The sequence below is a fragment of the Lontra canadensis genome, unplaced genomic scaffold, assembly GCF_010015895.1.
Source record: "Lontra canadensis isolate GAN:19392208 unplaced genomic scaffold, GSC_riverotter_1.0 scaffold24, whole genome shotgun sequence".
NCBI lineage: Eukaryota > Metazoa > Chordata > Mammalia > Carnivora > Mustelidae > Lontra > Lontra canadensis.
The window spans coordinates 7,067,498-7,086,299 of record NW_022631018.1 but is presented as its reverse complement, the minus strand read 5'-3'; the positions used below and the strand labels follow the sequence as shown (position 1 = coordinate 7,086,299).

At 35.3% G+C, this 18,802-nt stretch overlaps 1 protein-coding gene across 1 annotated transcript in view; it reads left to right on the top strand.

Annotated features, from left to right (window-relative positions):
* Nucleotides 1-18,802, top strand: part of XPR1 (xenotropic and polytropic retrovirus receptor 1) — a 237,692-nt gene that overhangs the window by 169,244 nt on the left and 49,646 nt on the right. Inside the window, exons 7-9 of the mRNA XM_032862717.1 lie at nt 661-742; nt 13,779-13,969; nt 14,182-14,361. Coding sequence (XP_032718608.1) covers nt 661-742; nt 13,779-13,969; nt 14,182-14,361 — 453 coding nt within the window. The remainder of the gene's footprint in view (nt 1-660; nt 743-13,778; nt 13,970-14,181; nt 14,362-18,802) is intronic.

Below are 18,802 nucleotides of genomic sequence, written 5' to 3'. Positions count from 1 at the left end.
GTTCTCTGGAGAATGTCTATTGTATCTCAAAAATTCACTTTAGGGACACCTGGGTGGCTCAGTCAATTAAGTGTCTGCCTTCAGCTTAGGTCATAATCCCAGGGCCCTGGGATTGAACCCCATGTTGGGCTTTCTGCTCAACGGGGAGCATACTTCTACCTCTCTCTGCCTGCTGCCCCCCCTTGCTTGTGCTCTCTCTCAAATAAAAAAATGAAATCTTTAAAAAAAATTCACTTTGTTACCCCAGTGTTAATAGTGTAATATAGAAAACAAGTGTTCTTAATTTTGCCATTGTCTCAATACCAAATATGTGAATTCCGAGTAATAGCGACCTACAAAATTTAAAGAGATATATCTTGCGAAAATGAAATTGCACTTAGATTTCTCCTACAAGAAAAACTCAGTATATATATAATTCAGTGTTTAAGATTAAATTCGTGGTTACTTAGTAACTCAGATTTTTGTAAAGGAATTCAAATAACTATATTACAAGAGAATTAAGGATGTTTTTCTGGTTCTGATTTATAAAAAATTCAGTTCTTAAAATATTTTTGTTTTCATGGTAGAGCTTTGGGACTCATACTACTAATTTATTACAGCATATACTAAATGTATGTAGTGTTTTGCCCTTTGATCAGCATGCTGTTTTTCTGTCCACAGCCCGCACCAGCATGGACTACTTTTAGAGTTGGCCTATTTTGTGGAATATTCATTGTACTGAATATTACCCTTGTGCTTGCCGGTAAGTTGTTTAAATTTTGAATTAAATTATCCTTAGGAATATGCCTATGTTATCTATGTTATATTCTATTCCTCTGTCAAAACTACCACCAAACTAACAGAGCTGCTACTGAAAGAGAAATTTGCCAGGGCTAAGTTTTGGTTGTTATATATGATTCGAAGGGATGGGGTGGTGTTTGGTCATTTGTTTGGTTTGTTTTTCCTTTTGGGTATAGTTATCCTTTAAAACATTGCTAGATTATGACTTTTATTCTCCATCATTTTCTTATTTTTATGTTCAATTTCTTTATACTTGTTCAAAGTTCAGTTATCAGGAACCTCAGCTTCCTTGATCACAGTTGAGAGTAAATAAGGATGCAAAATTCACGTACTAAAGTTCATTCACTTTGCTTATTGGAGTCTCTCTCACGTCATTTCCAGACTGTATTTGCAATTACTTTGAATATAATTTTAAGAAACGTGGTTGTGTAATTTCCTATTCTAAAGAAGTTAAGAATTAGAAAGAGGTTGGAGGAATTGCTGGAAGCAGGGGAACTCCCAGCATCAAGAAATGATATAACAGCAAGAGAGACATTATCTTACGAAACTTCCCAACAGAATTTGACATACTCCTCAGCAGCATTTGACAGTGTGGGTCATTCCTTCTTAAAACCCTTTCTTTACTTGGTTTTCCTGGGAAACCGTACTCTGCTGGTAGTTCTTTCCAATCTCCTTTGCTAACTATTCTTTTCTTTGTGACATCTAAATGTTGGGCAGTATGGCTGGGCTGAATCCTCAAATCTCTTTCTCTGTCAACTTTCGTTTCCTACCTAGGCAATCTTATTCAAGCCTATTGCTATAAACGTTGTCTGTATGCTAATGACTCTCAAGTATGTCTGCTCTCTCCTCTGAATGATAATCTAGTTGACTATTTGGATTTGTAGTAGGCATTTCAAACTTAGAAGGACACAATTTTTTTTTTAGCCCCCAATACTCTTTCTTTTCCATAAATCATCACTTTTAGTCAGGGTATCAGGCCACAAACCTGTAGCCTCTCTTTTCTCTCATACCTTATCTCCAGTTCCTCAGCAGATCCTTTTGCTTTCTCTTTAAAATGTGGTTTGTTTGTTTGTTTTTGGCTCTGCATTCAGCATGAGGTCTGCTTGAGATTCCCTCTCCCTCTGCCCTTCCCCCTGCTCATGTGCATTCTCTCTGTAAAACAAAATAAAATCTTTTTTAAAAATTAAATGTTATTTTTTTTAAGTATAGCTGACACGCAATGTTACATTGATTTCAAGTGTACAACATAGTGATTCAACAACTCTGCATTATGGTATGTTCGTGACAAGTGTAGGTACCATCTGTCACCATACAACACTATTATAATGCGATTGTCTATATTCCCTTTATGGTACCTTTCATCCCATGACTTATCCCTTCCATAACTAGAAGCCTGTATCTTCCACTCTCCTTCACCCATTTTCAATCTGACCACCTCAACCAGTGCCATTCTTGTGTAAGCAACCGTTTTTTGCTTGGTATACTGCAGTAGCCTTCTGAACTTGTCTCACTAGGCCACTCTTGCCTCCTTTTAGCCACCAACGTCTTTTTTTTTTTTAAACGTAAGTTAGATCGTATCACTGCCCTCCTCAATATCTCTTTATGGCTTCTCTTACAATCAAGTTGAAACTTCTTACTATGGCCTAGAAGACCCTATAGAGTCTTGCCGTATGGGTCTTTCTGACTTTATATCCTGTAATGCTCTCCATACTCAGTTTCACTGTTTCCAAGTACATTTGTGGTGGTACTATTCCTTGAACTCACCAAGCTCATCCCATAAATTATCCCTTGCAGTTGCCTAAACGTTTCTAACACGGTGCTACACATATAGTAGATGTTTAAGAAAAAACTTATTGAACTTGCTTTTCCTCATTAACATTCTTCTTAAGATTGTCAATTATAAATTATGAAATTATAACCCAAGTTGTAATGACTCTTAGCGAGCGTATGAACTTAACCTGTTGACAGTGTATTTTCATTCGGGTTTTTAGAATTCTCCCTCCTACCAATTACTAAAAATTATATCTAATAATTATGGCCTACTGTAAGCTCATGATTTAATATTGGTATAATTTATGATATTTTAATTTAGTTCTATTTCTTTAAATGAATGCAGCCTATTTATATAGACTACATAGAAATATTGCAATAAAAAACCCAGCCCTTGATTTTCGAGCCAGCTGTTAGGAAAGGAACACTGACTTGTCTTAAAAAACCCTTGCCTGGGTTTCAGTCTCAGATCCACTGTTTGTTAATTGTTTTGGCTTTAAGGATATCATTTAACTTCTCTGAAATAATTTCCTTATTAGTTGAGCTTACTACCTTAAATTTACAGGGTTGTTTTAGAATTCATTCATTCAACAGGTAAATTTTATGTATTTCATGATTATGCTTGATATTATGAGTCTTAGATAAGAGAATCCCTTTTCTTATGAAGCTTATTATGTCAGAGAGATTAAAACAGTAATAATACACTACAAGACAGAAAATCTTAAATGTTCTAAGCAGGTCAAAGGAACAAAGTGATTACTTTAAATGAAAGCATCAAGGAAAACTTTATGGAGGAAATGGCATTTTTGCTGGACACTGATGGAGGGAAAGGCATTCTAAGAGGAAACAGATATGCAGAGATTTAGTTGGTAGGGGACGAGGGTGGGGCATAGGAGGAGGGAGTGGGTTACGAAGGGGAGAAAGGATAAATCACCTAGTGTGAAGGAGAGTATTAGATAATAAGAGTGGAAGATACTTAAGATCACTTCATGGAGATCAACTAAAAAGTATAAGTAATACATAGGTTGCCTGGGTGTCTCGGTTAAGGATCTGACTCTTGATTTTGGCACAAGTTGTGATCTCAGGGTCTTGGGATTGAACCCCATGTCACCTGTTGGGCTCTGTGCTCAGCAGGGAGTCCACTAGAAATTCTCTCTGCATGTCCCTCTCCCTCCACTCCTCCCTCCAGTCACATGCACACATGTGTGCACACTGTCTCCCTGTCTCTCAAATAAACAAATCTTAAAAAAAAAAAAAGTACAAAACATGTTTATAGTTGTAAAGTACCACGTCAGTATAAATTATAAGGTGTATGTGATGGGAGTTGTTCTTTCTAAGAAAAACCTCAATCATTTGTGTGTGAAGTTTTTTTTATTTTCAAGATGAGTATGGTTATAATTATCATCATTATTGAATAATAAGAAAAAAAATAAACTTCATTCTTTTTATGTGAGTGCATTGAAAAGTTTTTTAAAATTCAGGGACAAATTAAGGTTTTGTTTTCTTTTGTAAATACAGACTTTTGTGAGACAGTCTAATTTTTTGTTTTTAACTTATGTGGTTTATGCATTTAGGGTGGTGCATTATGTTCTCTCACCTCAGAACTCTTCTTTGTTTGATCTTTGTGTTGGGCCAAGAGGAGGAGGCAGAGCAAATATAAAGCCAGCTGTCTATCCTTATTTATCTCCCAGCGGGTACTAAAAGATAACAGTGTTGAGAGATGAGAGAGAAACACAGCAGTAGTAATGCATGTACAAGCACGATTCTTTTTTTCATTCACATCAAAAAATAATGTGCATAATTGCTGTAGTTTCTCAAGGGGATATGACCTGATATTTAATAATTTGTCTGAAATTCACATACTTCAGATAGTTTGATGAAGATGAAAAGTTACCTGATTAGATTTTTTAAAACTTGTTCTCTTATAGATTTCTAGTAATCTTTAATTTGATACAATAACAGTATACCATATTTCATTTTTTGGTTTGATAAAGATATGAGTTTGGCTATTTAAAACACATATAACTGTGTGAAATAGCAAGCACTCATACCCTAATAGTAAGAGTAGTGATTGTTTCGATCTCTTTGGAGGATAATTTGACAGTATATGTAAAATTTTAAATGCATTCACTTTGGTCTAGCAATTTTATTCCTAGAAATTTATCTTAAAAACGTATGTGGGTAGAAGGATATACATGAGATGAATGTATTCACTGCCATTTCATTTATAGTTGCAAAATCCTAGAAATCACTCAAATGTCCATCAGTTAGGAATTGTTTAAAAAACTAAATGATATTACCTCTGTACAATGAAATGTCATGAAGGTATTAAAGTGAATGAATGAAAATGGGTATAGCACTTTGGAGAACTGTTCGGCAGTCTCTACCAAAACTGAACATATACTATACTGGGTTGTTTCTATCCCCCAGTTAATGTGTATTGTCCTGCTGTGAACACGCATATTCGTGGATTTGTTTGGGTACCTGGTTTCAGTTCTTTTGGATATATGTCTAGGAGTGGAGTCATTCAGTTATGTGCTAATCTATGTTTAATCTTCTGAGGTGCCACCAAGAGGCTTCACCTTCCATAGAGGCTACACCATTTTTCCTTTTCACCAGCAATTTATGAGGGTTCCATGTTCTTTACATGCTTACCAACTTAATCATTTTCCTTTTTATTTATTTAGTTAGTTAGTTATAGCCATCCTAGTGGGTGTGAAGTGGTATCTTGTTAATGTTTTGATTTGCATTTCCCTGATGACTAATGGTATTGAGCATCATTTCATGCTCAGTGCTCAAACTTGTTGGCTATTTGTTTATTTTCTTTGGAAAAATGTCTGTCTAAGTCCTTTGCTCATTTTTTAATTGAGTTGTCTTCTTGTTAAGTTACGAGATTTCTTTATATATCCTGGATAATAGACCCTTACCAAGATACAAGATTTGCAAATATTTTCTCCCATTGTATAGACTGTTTTTCACTTTCTTCGTTATATCCTTTGATGCACAAAAGTTTTTAATTTTGATAAAGCCTGATTTATCTTTATTTTTCTTTCTTTGAACTAATTTTTGTACATGATGAGAGATAGGGGTTCAACTTCATTCTTTTGCTTATGGATATCTAGTTGTCCCAGCACCATTTGCTGAAGAAAATATTCTTTTCCATTGAATGGTCTTGGTACTCTTGTTGAAAACTAATTTATTCATGAATTCCCAATTCCATTCCATTTGTCTGTATGTCTGTTTTTATGCAAGTACCACACTGTTCTATAGTAAATTTTGAAACTGCAAAAGGTGAGTCCTCTAACTTTGATCTTTTTCAAAAATGTTTTGGCTATCCATGGCCTCTAGTAATTTCATATGAAGTTAAGAATCAAGTTTTCCATTTCTGCAAAAAAAGACCATTGTAATTTTGATAGGGATTATAATAAATCTGCAGAACACTTTTGAGCATTGCCATCTTAACAGTATGAAGTCTTGTAAATCCATGAACGTGGAATTCCTTTCGGCAATGTTTTGTAGTTTTTTAACGTACACATCTTACACCTTAAGTAAATTAATTCCTACATGTTTTATTCTTTTGGGTGCTATTGTAATTGGAATTGTTTTCTTAATGTCATTTCAGAGTATTTGTTGCTGATATATACAAAAACAACTAACCTAAATAGTAAGACTTGGTTTCAGGTTAGATCCTGATCTTGGGGTCATGGGATCAAGCCCTGCATTGGGCTCCACTCTCAGCACAGAGTCTGCTTCAGATTGTTTCTCCCTCTGTCTCTCCCACCACCTCTCTAAAATAAATAATTAAATCTTTTTTAAAAGAAAGATACCCTATCTAATATTGCACCTAATAATACCATTCTTCATTTCCTTTCCTTACTTTTTTTTTTCTTTTAAAACCCTTATCACTATCTGACATTTTATGGAATAGTTTCCGGAAGACAGATATTTTTTCTGTTGTTTATTGCTGAAACTCCAGCTCTTTGAATGCTTTTAGGTATAATAGGCATGTAATATTTGTCAAATTAATGAAAAAAAAAATGAGGGCTCCTCAAGCAAAAGGAAAAAGAAACTGATGTATACTGAATACTTGTCATTGTTTTAGGCATGTAATATACGTTTATCACATTTAATCTTTTTTTAAAGAATAATTTCATCTTTATTGATATTTTTAAAATTTATATTCAATTAATTAATGTTGTATTATTAGTTTCAGAGGTAAAGTTCAGTGATTCATCAGTATTATATAACACCTGGTGCTCATTACATCATGAGCCTTCCTGAATGCTCATCACCCAGTTACCCTATCCACCCCCCGCACCTCCCTCCCTCCAACAACCCTTGGTTTTTTCCTATAATAAAGACCCTCTTATGGCTTATCTCCCTCTCTGGCTTTATCTTGTTTTATTTTTCCCTCCCTTCCTGATAATCCTCTATTTTGTTTCTTAAGTTCCACATATGAGTGAGATCATATGATAATTATCTTTCTCTGATTGACTTACTTCGCTTAGCATAATACCCTCTAGTTGCTTCCACATCATTGCAAATGGCAATATTTCATTTTTTTCCAATGGCTGGGTAGTTTTCAATTGTATATATACGACATCTTTATCCATTCAGCTGTCAATGGACATCTAGTCTCTTTCCATAGTTTGGCTGTGATGGACACTGCTGCTCTAGACATTGGGAAGCAGGTGCTCCCTTAGATCACTACATTTGTATCTTCAGGGTAGATACCTCATAGTGCATTTGCTGGGTCATCGCTCCATTTTCAACTTTTCAACTTTTTGGAGAACCTCCATACTGTTTTCCAGAGTGGTTGCACCAGCTTGCATTCCCACCAGGAGTGCAAGAGGTTTCCCTTTCTCCACATTCTTACCAGCATCTGTCCTTTCCTGACTTGATAATTTTAGCCATTCTGACCGGTGTGAGAATGCATCTCATTGTGTTTTTGATTTGTATTTCCCTGATGCTGAGCAATACTGAACATTTTTTCATGTGTCCATTGGCCGTTTGTGTGTCTTCTTTGGAGACACATGTCTGCTCACGTCTTCTGCCCATTTCTTGATTGGATTATTTGTTCCTTGGGTATTGAGTTTGGTGAGCTCTTTATAGATTTTGGATACTAGCCCTTTATCTGATACATGTCTCATCCTGTCAGTTGTCTTTTGGTTTTGTCGACTATTTCCTTGGCGGTGCAAAAGCTTTTTATCTTGATGAAGTCCCATGAGTTCATTCTTGCCTTTGGAGATGGGTCTAGCAAGAAGTTGCTGAGACCGAGGTTGAAGTGGTTTGCTGCCTCTGTTCTCCTCCAGGATTTTGCTGGATTCCTGACTCGCATTTAGGTCTTTCATCCATTTTGAGTCTGCCTTTGTGTATAGTGTAAGCAAATGGTCCACTTTCATTCTTCTGTATGTGGCTGTCCAATTTTCCCAACACCGTTCGTTGAAGAGACTGTCCTTTTTCCATTGGATTTTCTTTCCTGCTTTGTCGAGGATTAGTTGAGTGTAAAGTTCAAAGTCTATCTCTGGGTTCTCTATTCTGTTCCATTGATCTGTGTCGGTTTTTGTGCCAGTACCATACGATCTTGATAATCAGAGCTTTGAAGTAGAGTTTGAAGTCTGGAATTGTGATGCCACCAGTTTTGGTTTTCTTTTTCTACGTTCCTTTGGGTATTTGGGGTCTTTTCTAGTCCCGTATAAGTTTTAGGATTATTTGTTCCAGCTCTGTGAAAAAAAGTTGGTGGCACTTTGATAGGGATTGCATCGAATACGTGTAGTTTGCTTTAGATAGCCTAGACATTTTAAGAATGTTTGTTCTTCCAGTCCACGAGCATGGAACGTTTTTCCATTTCTTTGTGTCTTCCTCAATTTCTTCCATGAGTGTTCTGTAGTTTTCTGAGGACAGATCCTTTGCATCTTTGGTTGGGTTTATTCCTAGGTATCTTTTGGTTTTGGGTGCAAGTGTAAATGGGATCGACTCCTTAATTTCTCTTTCTTCTATCGCATTGTTAGTGTACAGAAATGCGGTTAACTGTGCATTGATTTTTATATCCTGCCACTTTGCTGAATTCGTGTATGAATTCTAGCAATTTTTGGGTGGAGTCTTCTGGGTTTTCCACATAGAGTATCATGTCATGTGCAAAGAGTGAGCATTTGACTTCTTGCCAATTCGGAAGCCTTTTATTTCTTTTTTGTTGTCTGGTTGCTGAGGCTAGGACTTCCAGTGCTGTGTTGAACAGCAGTGGTGATAGTGGACATCCCTGCCATGTTCCTGACCTTAGGGGAAAAGCTCTCAGTTTATCCCCATGGAGAATGATATTTGCTGTGCGCTTTCCATAAATGGTTTTTATGATACTGAGATATGTTCCCTCTGTCCCTCCACTATGAAAAGTTTTCATCGAGAAAGGATGCTGTGCTTTGTCAAATGCTTTTCCCATGTGTATTGATAGAATCATATGGTTCTTGTCCTTTTCTTTCATTAGCGTCGTGTATCGCATTGATTGATTTGCGAATGTTGAACTACCCTTGCTGCCCAGGAATAAATTCCACTTCTTTGTGTTGAATAATCCTTTTAAAGTACTCTTGGCTTCATGATGATAATTTTTGCATCCATGTTCATCAAGGATATTGATCTGTAGCTCTCCTTGTTGGTGGGGTCCTTGTCTGGTTTTAGGATCAAGGTAATGCTGACCTCATAGAAAGGGTTTGGAATTTTTTCTTCCATTTCTATTTTTTGAAAGAGCTTCAGAGAAACAGGTATTAACTCTTCTTTAAATGTTCAGTAGAATTCCCCTGGGAAGCCATCCAGCCCTGGGCTCTTGTTTGTGGGGAGATTTTTGATTACTGCTTCAGTTTTCTTCCTGGTTATGGGTCTGTTCAGGTTTCCTCTTTCTTCCTGGTTCAATTTTGGTAGTTTATACATCTCTAGGAATACATCCATTTCTTCCAGATTGTGTAATCTGTTGGCATATACATAGTTGCTCATAATAGGTTCTTATCATTGTTTATATTTCTTTGGTGTTGGTTGTGATTTCTCGTCTTTCACTTGTGATGCTACTTATTTGGGTCCTTTGCCTTTTCCTTCTTGATAATCTGGCCAGGGTTTATCGATCTTATTGATTCTTTCAGAGAACCAGCTCCTAGTGTTGTTCATCTGTTCTGCTGTTCTTTTGGTTTCTGTTTCATTGATTTCTGCTCTAATCTTTATTAATTCTCTTCTCCTGCTTGGCTTAGGCTTTATTTGCTGTTCTTTCTCTAGCTCCTTTAGGTGTAAGGTTAGGTTGTGTATTTGAGACCTTTCCTGTTTCTTGGGAAAGGCTTGTGTCGCTATATACTTCCCTCTTAGGACCGCCTTTGCTGCATCCCAAAGGTTTTGAAAAGTTGTGTTTTCATTTTCATTTGTTTCCATGAAATTTTGAAAATTCTTCTTTAAGTTCCTGGTTGACTCATTCATTCTTTAGTAGGATGCTTTTTAGCCTCCTTGTATTTGAGTTCTTTCCAAATTTCCTGTTGTGACTGAGTTCAAGTTTCAAAACACAGTGGTCTAAAAGTATGCTAGGAATAATCCCAGTCTTTTGGTACCAGTTGAGACCTGATTTGTGTGTGCTAGTATGTGCTCTAGTCTGGAGAGTGTTCCATGTTCACCCGAGAAGAATGTGTATTCTGTTGCTTTAGGATGCAGTGTTCTGAGTATATCTGTGAAGTCCATCTGGTCCAGTGTGCCATTCAAAGCCCATATTTCCTTGTTGATCTTCGGCTAAGGCGATCTGTCTGTTGCAGTGAGGGGAGTGTTAAAGTCCCCTCCCATAACTGTATCAATTATCAATGTGTTTCTTTAATTTTGTTATTAACTGGCTTATATAATTGGCTGCTCCCAAATTAGGGGCATAAAAATTTACAATTGCTAGATCTTCTTGTTGGATAGACCCTTTAATTATGATACACTGCCCTTCCTCATCTCTTATTAATCTTTGGTTTAAAATCTAATTTGTCCAATATAGGGAATGTTACCCCAGCTTTCTTTTGACATCCATTAGCGTGATTCATGGTTTTCCACCCCCTCACTTTCAATCTGCAGATGTCTGTGGATCTTAAATGAGTTCTTGCAGACAGCATATTGATGGGTCTTGCTTTTTTATCCAATCTGATACCCTGTGTCTTTTGATTGGGGCATTTGGTCCATTTCCATTCAGAGTAACTACTGAAAGATTTGAATTTAGAGCCATTGTCCTACCTGTCAAGTGACTGTTACTGTCTATTGTCTCTGTTCCTTTCTGGTCTGTTACTTGTGGGCTCCCCCTTTGCCTAAAGAACCCCTTTTATATTTCTTGTAGGGTTGTTTGGTGATCACAAAATCTTTTAGTTTCTATTTGTCCTGGAAGGTTTTTAACACTCCTTCTATTTTGAATGATTTCCTAGCTGGATAAAGAATTCTTGGCTGCATAAATTTCTCATTTAGCACCATGAATATATCCTGCCAGTCCTTTCTGGCCTTCTAGGTCTCTGTGGATAGGTCTGCTGCCAGTCTAATCTTTGTAACATCGTAGGTTACAGACCTCTTGTCCTCAACTACTTTTGGGATTTTAGCTTTATCTCTGAGACTTGCAAGTGTCATTATTATATGTTGGGGTGTTGACTCATTTTTATAGATTTTGAAGGGTGTTTTCTGTGTCTTCTGTATTTTGATGCCTTTTTCCTCCCCAAATTAGGGAAATTCTCCATTATTTGCTTCAGTGTACCTTCTGCCCCCCTCTCTCTCTTTCCTCTTCTGAGATCCCAATTGTTCTAATATTTTTTCACTTTATGTATCATTTATCTCTCGATTCCTCCCCTTGCAATCCAGTAGTTGTTTATCTCTCTTTTTTCAGCTTATTCTCCATCATTTTTTCTTTTTTCTTTTCTTTTTTTTTTTTTTTTTTAGATTTTATTTATTTATTTGACATGGAGAGATCACAAGCAGGCAGAGAGGCAGGCAGAGAGAGAGGAGGAAGCAGGCTCCCTGCTGAGCAGAGAGCCCAATGCGGGGCTCAATCCCAGGACCCTGAGATCATGACCTGAGCCAAAGGCAGCGGCTCAACCCACTGAGCCAGTCAGGCGCCCCTCATTTTGTCTTTTATATCACTAATTCTGTCTTCTGCCTCATTTATCCTAGCAGTAGAGCTTCCTTTTTTTTTTTACATGTCACTAATTGCCTTTTCAATTTCGACTTGATTAGATTTGAGTTCTTTTATTTCTCTAGAAAGGGATTCTCTAGTGTATTCTATGCTTTTTGAAGCCCCGCTAGTATCTTTATAATCATTATTCTGATCTCTAGTTCTGACTTCTTACTTATATCAGTACTGATTAGGTACAGTAGTACCTAATTAGTACAGATTAGGCAGTCAGTACTGCCTCTTATTCTCTTTTGTCAGGTGAGTTTTTCCTTCTTGTCATTCTTGGAGAAGGTGATCATTTTTCTATTGTAGAATTGCATTAGTTCTTTTCTTAGGTCTCTGATTGAGTTTGCAGGTGTTTAGAATGATTTCAAAGCTATCTCAGTGAATTTCTGGGACCAAAAAAAACTATGGTCTTCTCCTCTGCCATCTTTGAGTCTTTGGTCATATTAATCTTGACAAACTCATGAGAATTGATATTATCACCATTGACAATAAAGAGACGGAGATATGAAAAAATAAAATAATTTTACCTCGAGTAGCTATGATTTGAATTCTGGTCTACAGTATTGGACTCCAAAGCAAAGGCTTTTTCTACCCTTTTATTTTTAAATTATTAAATATGCTATGTACTATAGAGAATATAAAGTTAAGAAGTAAGTAGTTATTTAAATTAAGGATAAGATAGTATATAATCAAATTTCAAATGAGTCTAATAAATAATTTTGTGGTTATATAGAAAACTGAGAAATCTTTAGCCAAATTGAAATATTTGGCACATAGTGGGTTCAAAATGAAACAGTGATTCAATAAATTTATGAATAGGTAAGGATTTGGCTTTTAATATTAAGTAGAATATGAATTGGTGGAAAGAAGGTGCAAGGTCATTTTAGGTATGGGGCAACATAAGCCAATATGAAAAAGCAAATTTGTGAAAGAACAATAAAATTCATGAGGAGATAAGAATTAACGTTTAAAAAAGAGCACTGTAGGTTAAGGAAGAGTGAGTTGGAGACCAGATTGTGGTGAAGAACTTGAATTACAAGGCTATGGTGTTTGAACATTGTAGCTATTAGAGTACTACCAAGTAATAGTGGTTACTGAACATTTTTATGGGCATTCGGACAATAGAATGTAATGGTTAAGACTGTGGGGTGTGGGGTACCTGGGTGGCTCAGTTGGTTAAGGTACTGCCTTCGGCTCAGGTCATGATCTTGGAGTCCCAGGTTTGAGTCCCGCTTCAGGCTCCGTGCTCTGCAAGGAGTCTGCTTCTCCCTCTAACCCTCTCCCTCTCTCATGCTCTCTCTCTCATTCTCTTTCTCAAATAATAAATAAATAAAATATTAAAAAAAAAACAAAAACCTGTGGGGTTTGGAGCAGAACTGTCTGAGTTAAAATCCTGGTTCTGCCCTCTACTTGCTTGGTAATCCTGAGCAAATTACTCAGCTTCTCTGTGCTGTAATTTCCTCACCAGTGAAAGGGGGATAATAGTTTTTAACTCATAGAACCAGTGGGAGGATTAAATTAATTTTTACATGTAAAAATAGAGAACAATCCTTAGCACATAGTAAGCATTCTATAAATACTAACTGTTACCATTAATATGACATTACCTTGTTCACTTGCTTTTATTTTCAATTGCTTTCATGCATACTATGTCTTTTAATTTTCACAGCAACTCTATGAGATAAGTATTACTATAATCAGTTTAATAAGAGAGAGAGCAAAGCCAGGGAAGTTATATCATGCCAGAAATACTTAGCTGATAGAACTGATCTTTTGGTTCTAAACAATTTTGCTCTTATTCTCTATAATCTAAGAAACTAATGGAACAATGGACTAACATGCCAAAAGTCAAGTTTTAGGAAAATGATTGTGGTGAAATTTTGCAGAGTGAAATAAAAAAGGGAAAGAATCTGGAAGCAAGTTTCTCATGCTCTTGAGATGATCTAGGCTTAGGTTTTATTTGTAAAAAACTTTTTATGCCAAAGACTGTGTCATTGAGTATTAAGAAAAAAGACAACTAGAGGAGACATTATGAATTTTCTAACTCACCAATTAATTGATTTTTTTTCAGCTGTATTTAAACTTGAAACAGATAGAAGTATATGGCCCTTGATAAGAATCTATCGAGGTGGCTTTCTCCTGATTGAATTCCTTTTTCTACTGGGCATCAACACATATGGTTGGAGACAGGCTGGAGTGAATCATGTGCTCATCTTTGAACTTAATCCAAGAAGCAATTTGTCTCATCAGCATCTTTTTGAGGTAATCAAAGCAAAATACAAAGTCCCACGAATTTATTTCACATTAGCTATATATAGCTGTTTTCCTGGATACTGAAATCCACCTTCTACTTGAAGAAGATTATTGACATAATATCTAAACATTTATCCTACCTTTGTTTTATTAAAGATGTATCTGAGTAATGGTAAAAATAAAAATAACAATTTTCTCTTTGTCTTTCCCATCCTTATCAGATTGCTGGATTCCTTGGGATATTGTGGTGCCTGAGCCTTCTGGCATGCTTCTTTGCTCCAATTAGTGTCATCCCCACATATGTGTATCCACTTGTCCTTTACGGATTTATGGTTTTCTTTCTCATCAACCCCACCAAAACTTTCTATTACAAGTCCCGGTTTTGGCTGCTTAAACTGCTGGTAAGTCCAGAAATTTGTCTACCATTTTTAGAGTAGCATATTGGTCATTGGCTTCCTCCAATTGGAAACCCAGTCTGCTGTACTGTACAACTCCAGAAGGCGTGGTTCACTTCATAGTCTATGTGAGTGGTGCTCTAGATCCAGGGGCGTAGAATATAGTGTAATTAGTACACCTTATATTGTACTGTGCAGTGGCCCTGGGAAAAACACTCATGCATTTTTTTTCCTCCTAAAAAAGAGGATGAAGTGACCAGATATGAAATGATTTTGCAAATTAATAGTAATTAATTCATGATCAATTTAAGTACTTTTAAATACAAATTATTTAACCAGCTGTGATAATATGTAGAGCTCTTTGAATTTCTTTTTTTTAGAAGTGGTGAAACTATTATTTTCCTGTAAATTGATAGTAGTAGTGAACCATTTTTATTGTACAAAAGATTAGTTCTCTAAAATCAGTAAGAATATCTTACCAGATTGACATCTTTAATTTGAGAAACTGATTTTGATTATTGTTTATAATAAATTGCATTTCTTTTTCCACTTTACCTACTTCTTAGTGATCTCAAAATCATACAGTGTCAGCAATAGTATATAGAATTTCTTGCAAAAATAGCTACTGTTATTTTTTGTGATAGTGTAAATATAGCTTGGGGAAGGACTTTTGCTTACTCCTGAGTTAAACCAGCTCTATTTTCAAAAGTAATCAGGAATGCTCTCCTGTACTTATTTCTTAGGTTGTGAATGACAACTAACAGTAAAGTGAAGATTAGTGATTAAACTAACTAGACTGTACACATACTTTCAGAATTCTTATAGTTATTGTCTTACTTTTTTTTTACCTTAGAAAGTATACTGCCTTGAAAATTGTAGTTTTAACTTCTTTTCCCTTTTATATGACCATTAAGTTTAGCAGAGGGCTTTTTTGTTCTTACCAGTACATTTCCTTTATCTAGCATTAAATTTTTTTAAATCTGAAGACATAAATTATGGCTTTCCTATTAAAAAACATAGTAAGCACACAAGTAAAGAGCTAGTTATGTTATAGTACAGGTTAAGTATGTATAGCAATCAGGAAAAGAAAATGGCCCAGATCTCCTTAATTTTTTTTCCCCTAAGTTGATTATTATTTATTTTTATTTCTTATTTCTTCCAGTGGCATTTTTATCACAAATTGAGAATATCCCTCTTTTCCTCCAGTTTCATTAAATATAATAAATAAAAGAGCAAATCATTCCTATTAAGTATAGCACCACTAGGCCTAACTTTGGGTCTAAGTGTGAAACTTAGATGTACAAGGTATTTTGAAAAGTGTGAAATCACCTTGCATACATTTGGTCATCATTTAGAAAACATGTTTTTAAAGGACTTTTTTTATGACAGAAAAATTTGAACCAGTTTTTTTTGAAATTTATATTAAAAATAAATCATGTCCAGTTAGTACCATATTAGATTACCTTTTTATTTTGAGAGCATTTGTCATTTTATTGCTAGATTTTGTAGAATTGTAAAACTTATTTGCATAAATATGTAGTATTCTTCTGGTTAAAAGGAAATAACTTTAAGATTATAAATACCTATTATCTTCTGCCTCAACTATTGTGAAATCTCTATATAGTTATTTTGAAATGAGGTCTGAAAGACTCAGAAAACTCAGACGTTAATATGGTTTGCATTATTGCAATAACAGAATAATATCATTGTGTACATTGTGTGTAAAGTGAGCATTTCCCCAGTGCATCCTTCTCTATTTAAATAGTAAGCTATGATTCATGCATGACCAGTTAGTCTTATTAGCAGAACAATTCCCCATTGACTAGACATTTATCGATGCATCTGCTGTGTGCTAATAAATGAGGACTTATTGATGGAATAGGTTGGCAGTGATAATATAATAAGGAATAACAGAATAGTAAAATGCACCATCAGAAGCAGTGAAATGACAAAGAAGCACTATGGTTTGTTATATTTGTAATAATAATTGTATACAGGAAAAATGTTATTTATAGAGCATCTTAACATTAATTGACCTATTAACTTATTTTAATTCAGATCTTACTGAGGAAACTTAACCTGAGACTTATATCTAGTGAATTAACAAAAATATTTCCACCCTAGTTATATTTCTCTTTTTTAAAAGCCTCATCATAAAGTAAAAGTATATTTCCTTCTTTTTTTTCCTTTAATTTTCAGTGGAAAAGAATATATATCACTTAGCCATAGTGGTAGGCACTTGATGTCATTTATAATCATACTTAAATCTGAATCTGTGGAATTTATATGCTATAAATCTCCACCAAAAAGCTAAAAAAATTTTACTAGAAATTCATTTATTTTGATACTTACATGTCAAATTAGTAGCTTATTTGCATTAATTAGGTCATAAATCTCTGCAGATCTGTATTTATCCTAATTGGAAATCCAACTGGGAAACATAAGCAATGGCTCAGATTTTCTTTAAAAAAAAAAAAATTTATTCTAAAAGGCTACTTAACGTATTTTTTTTAAGATTTATTGATTTATTTTAGAGAAAGAGGAAGAGAGTTGGGGAAAAAGGGGCAGAAGGAGAGAGTCCTAAGCAGAATCTACGCTGAGCATAGAGCCCAATGTGGAGCTCCATCCTAGGATCCCAAGATCATGACCTGACCCAAAACCAAGAGTCAGATACTAAACCAACTGAGTCACCCAGGCATCTCAAAGCTACTTAAAGTTTTTAAATTAAAGTCCTTTCCTATATAATTTGGAAATTGATTTTTCCAATAATTTCTTTTGTTTTATAGTAAAGTGTTTACACATGTCTCTACTGTGAGAATAGAGAGGTATTCTCATTAAATAGTGCACTTTTCTGGACATTTTTATGTACTAATTTATTTCATCCTTTAATAACCATAAGGTTGGTTCTATCAATCAACATTTTATAAATGAGGAAACCCAATTTCAAAGGAGTTAAATGCATAGCCAGTAAGTAATGGAGATGGAACTGAGTCTAGGCAGTCTGGTTCTACAATCCGTACTCTTAACCACTGCCATTTAACAGTGAGACCTGATAGTGACCTTACCTAAGGTGTTTAACTTTGTTCTAGTGGTTCAAATTAAAGAATATAAAAATCAAAGAGTGTGATTATTCACAAACCTCTAAAATTAGAAATTAAACTTCATTTCCTTAACTATCTGCGTTAACTTAGAAAATGATGTTAGCGTATATCCTTTGTAATACCTTATTACTGGCTTTTTGTGTATGTGGGTAAAACACCAGATTTTTTTTAATTGTTGCTAGCTTTCTTAATACTGTTACCCAGTGAATCATTATCATTTTAATCAAAATCACAATGTAGAAGTTGGAAGCCCTTAGCCAGAATTAGAACGGAAAGAGGAGAATTCTCCTTACTCCAAAAAGGGAATTCAGATAAATAGAAGAAGAATTTGAGTATGTGTAAATGTCAGGAGTTCAGTATGATCTGTTTATTTTCTACCCCCCTCATCTCTACCCTATCTCTGACAGAGCTACTTGCTCTCCCTTCTTTGTATTTCTAGGATATTTTGTGTATCTATCTGTAATAGCACTTACTACACAGTGCTGTCGTTATGTCTTTAGGTACCTATTTACCCAACCAGACTTTGGTTCCTTGAGAGTAGAAACTATGTTTTATTTTTCTCTGTACTTCCACAATGGCTGACATTTGGTAATAATTAATCTTTGTTAAATGTTGTATGACTATAATTATATTGATTCCTTCCTTAGTTGTATTATACCAACATTTACTATCCCCTCCTTTTTTCCTTTTTTCATTTTCTCTCTTCTGTAAATTTTCCCTTCCAGTTTCTATTTTCATGGCATTCCCTTTCTTTTGTAATCCCATTTCCCTATCTCTTAGTGCATTCTCCTCCTCTTCTGCTCTTAAGGAGGTTTTCTTTATTAGTTAGCTTTTGAGGTGGGATTTGGCAGATTATGAGAGGGATGGTAGCCTGTCTCATGTCCACAAGAAATTTGCTCTACGCTATCGTTTTCATGAAAGTCCATGACTAGGGATTGAGTTCGATTTCCTGATCCTTTTGATCTTATATCTTGAATTATCCTCTTGTTCTCTCTCTTTGAATCTTTAAAGTCTGCTCTGTACCCCAGAGTTTCTTAAAATAGTATATAAACTGGTATCAGAACCTCTTCATGCCTAGTTAACTAAGATCTCAACCACTAAGCCCCCACCCCTTACCCCACCCCCCAAAAAAATTTATGGTTGCAAATGATATAGCTTCTCTCTCTGGGTTATTATACAACTTATTAAAAGAGCAAGAGAATGATCAAGAAATTGAGCCATGGACTCAAAATATATCAGCTCCAGAAAATATTGCAAAGCCTGTACTATGCCCTGCAGATATCTGGACTAATTTCCAAAGACCCAGTCCAATACCTTTCACAGATAGTTGGTGTCCAGGATGGATT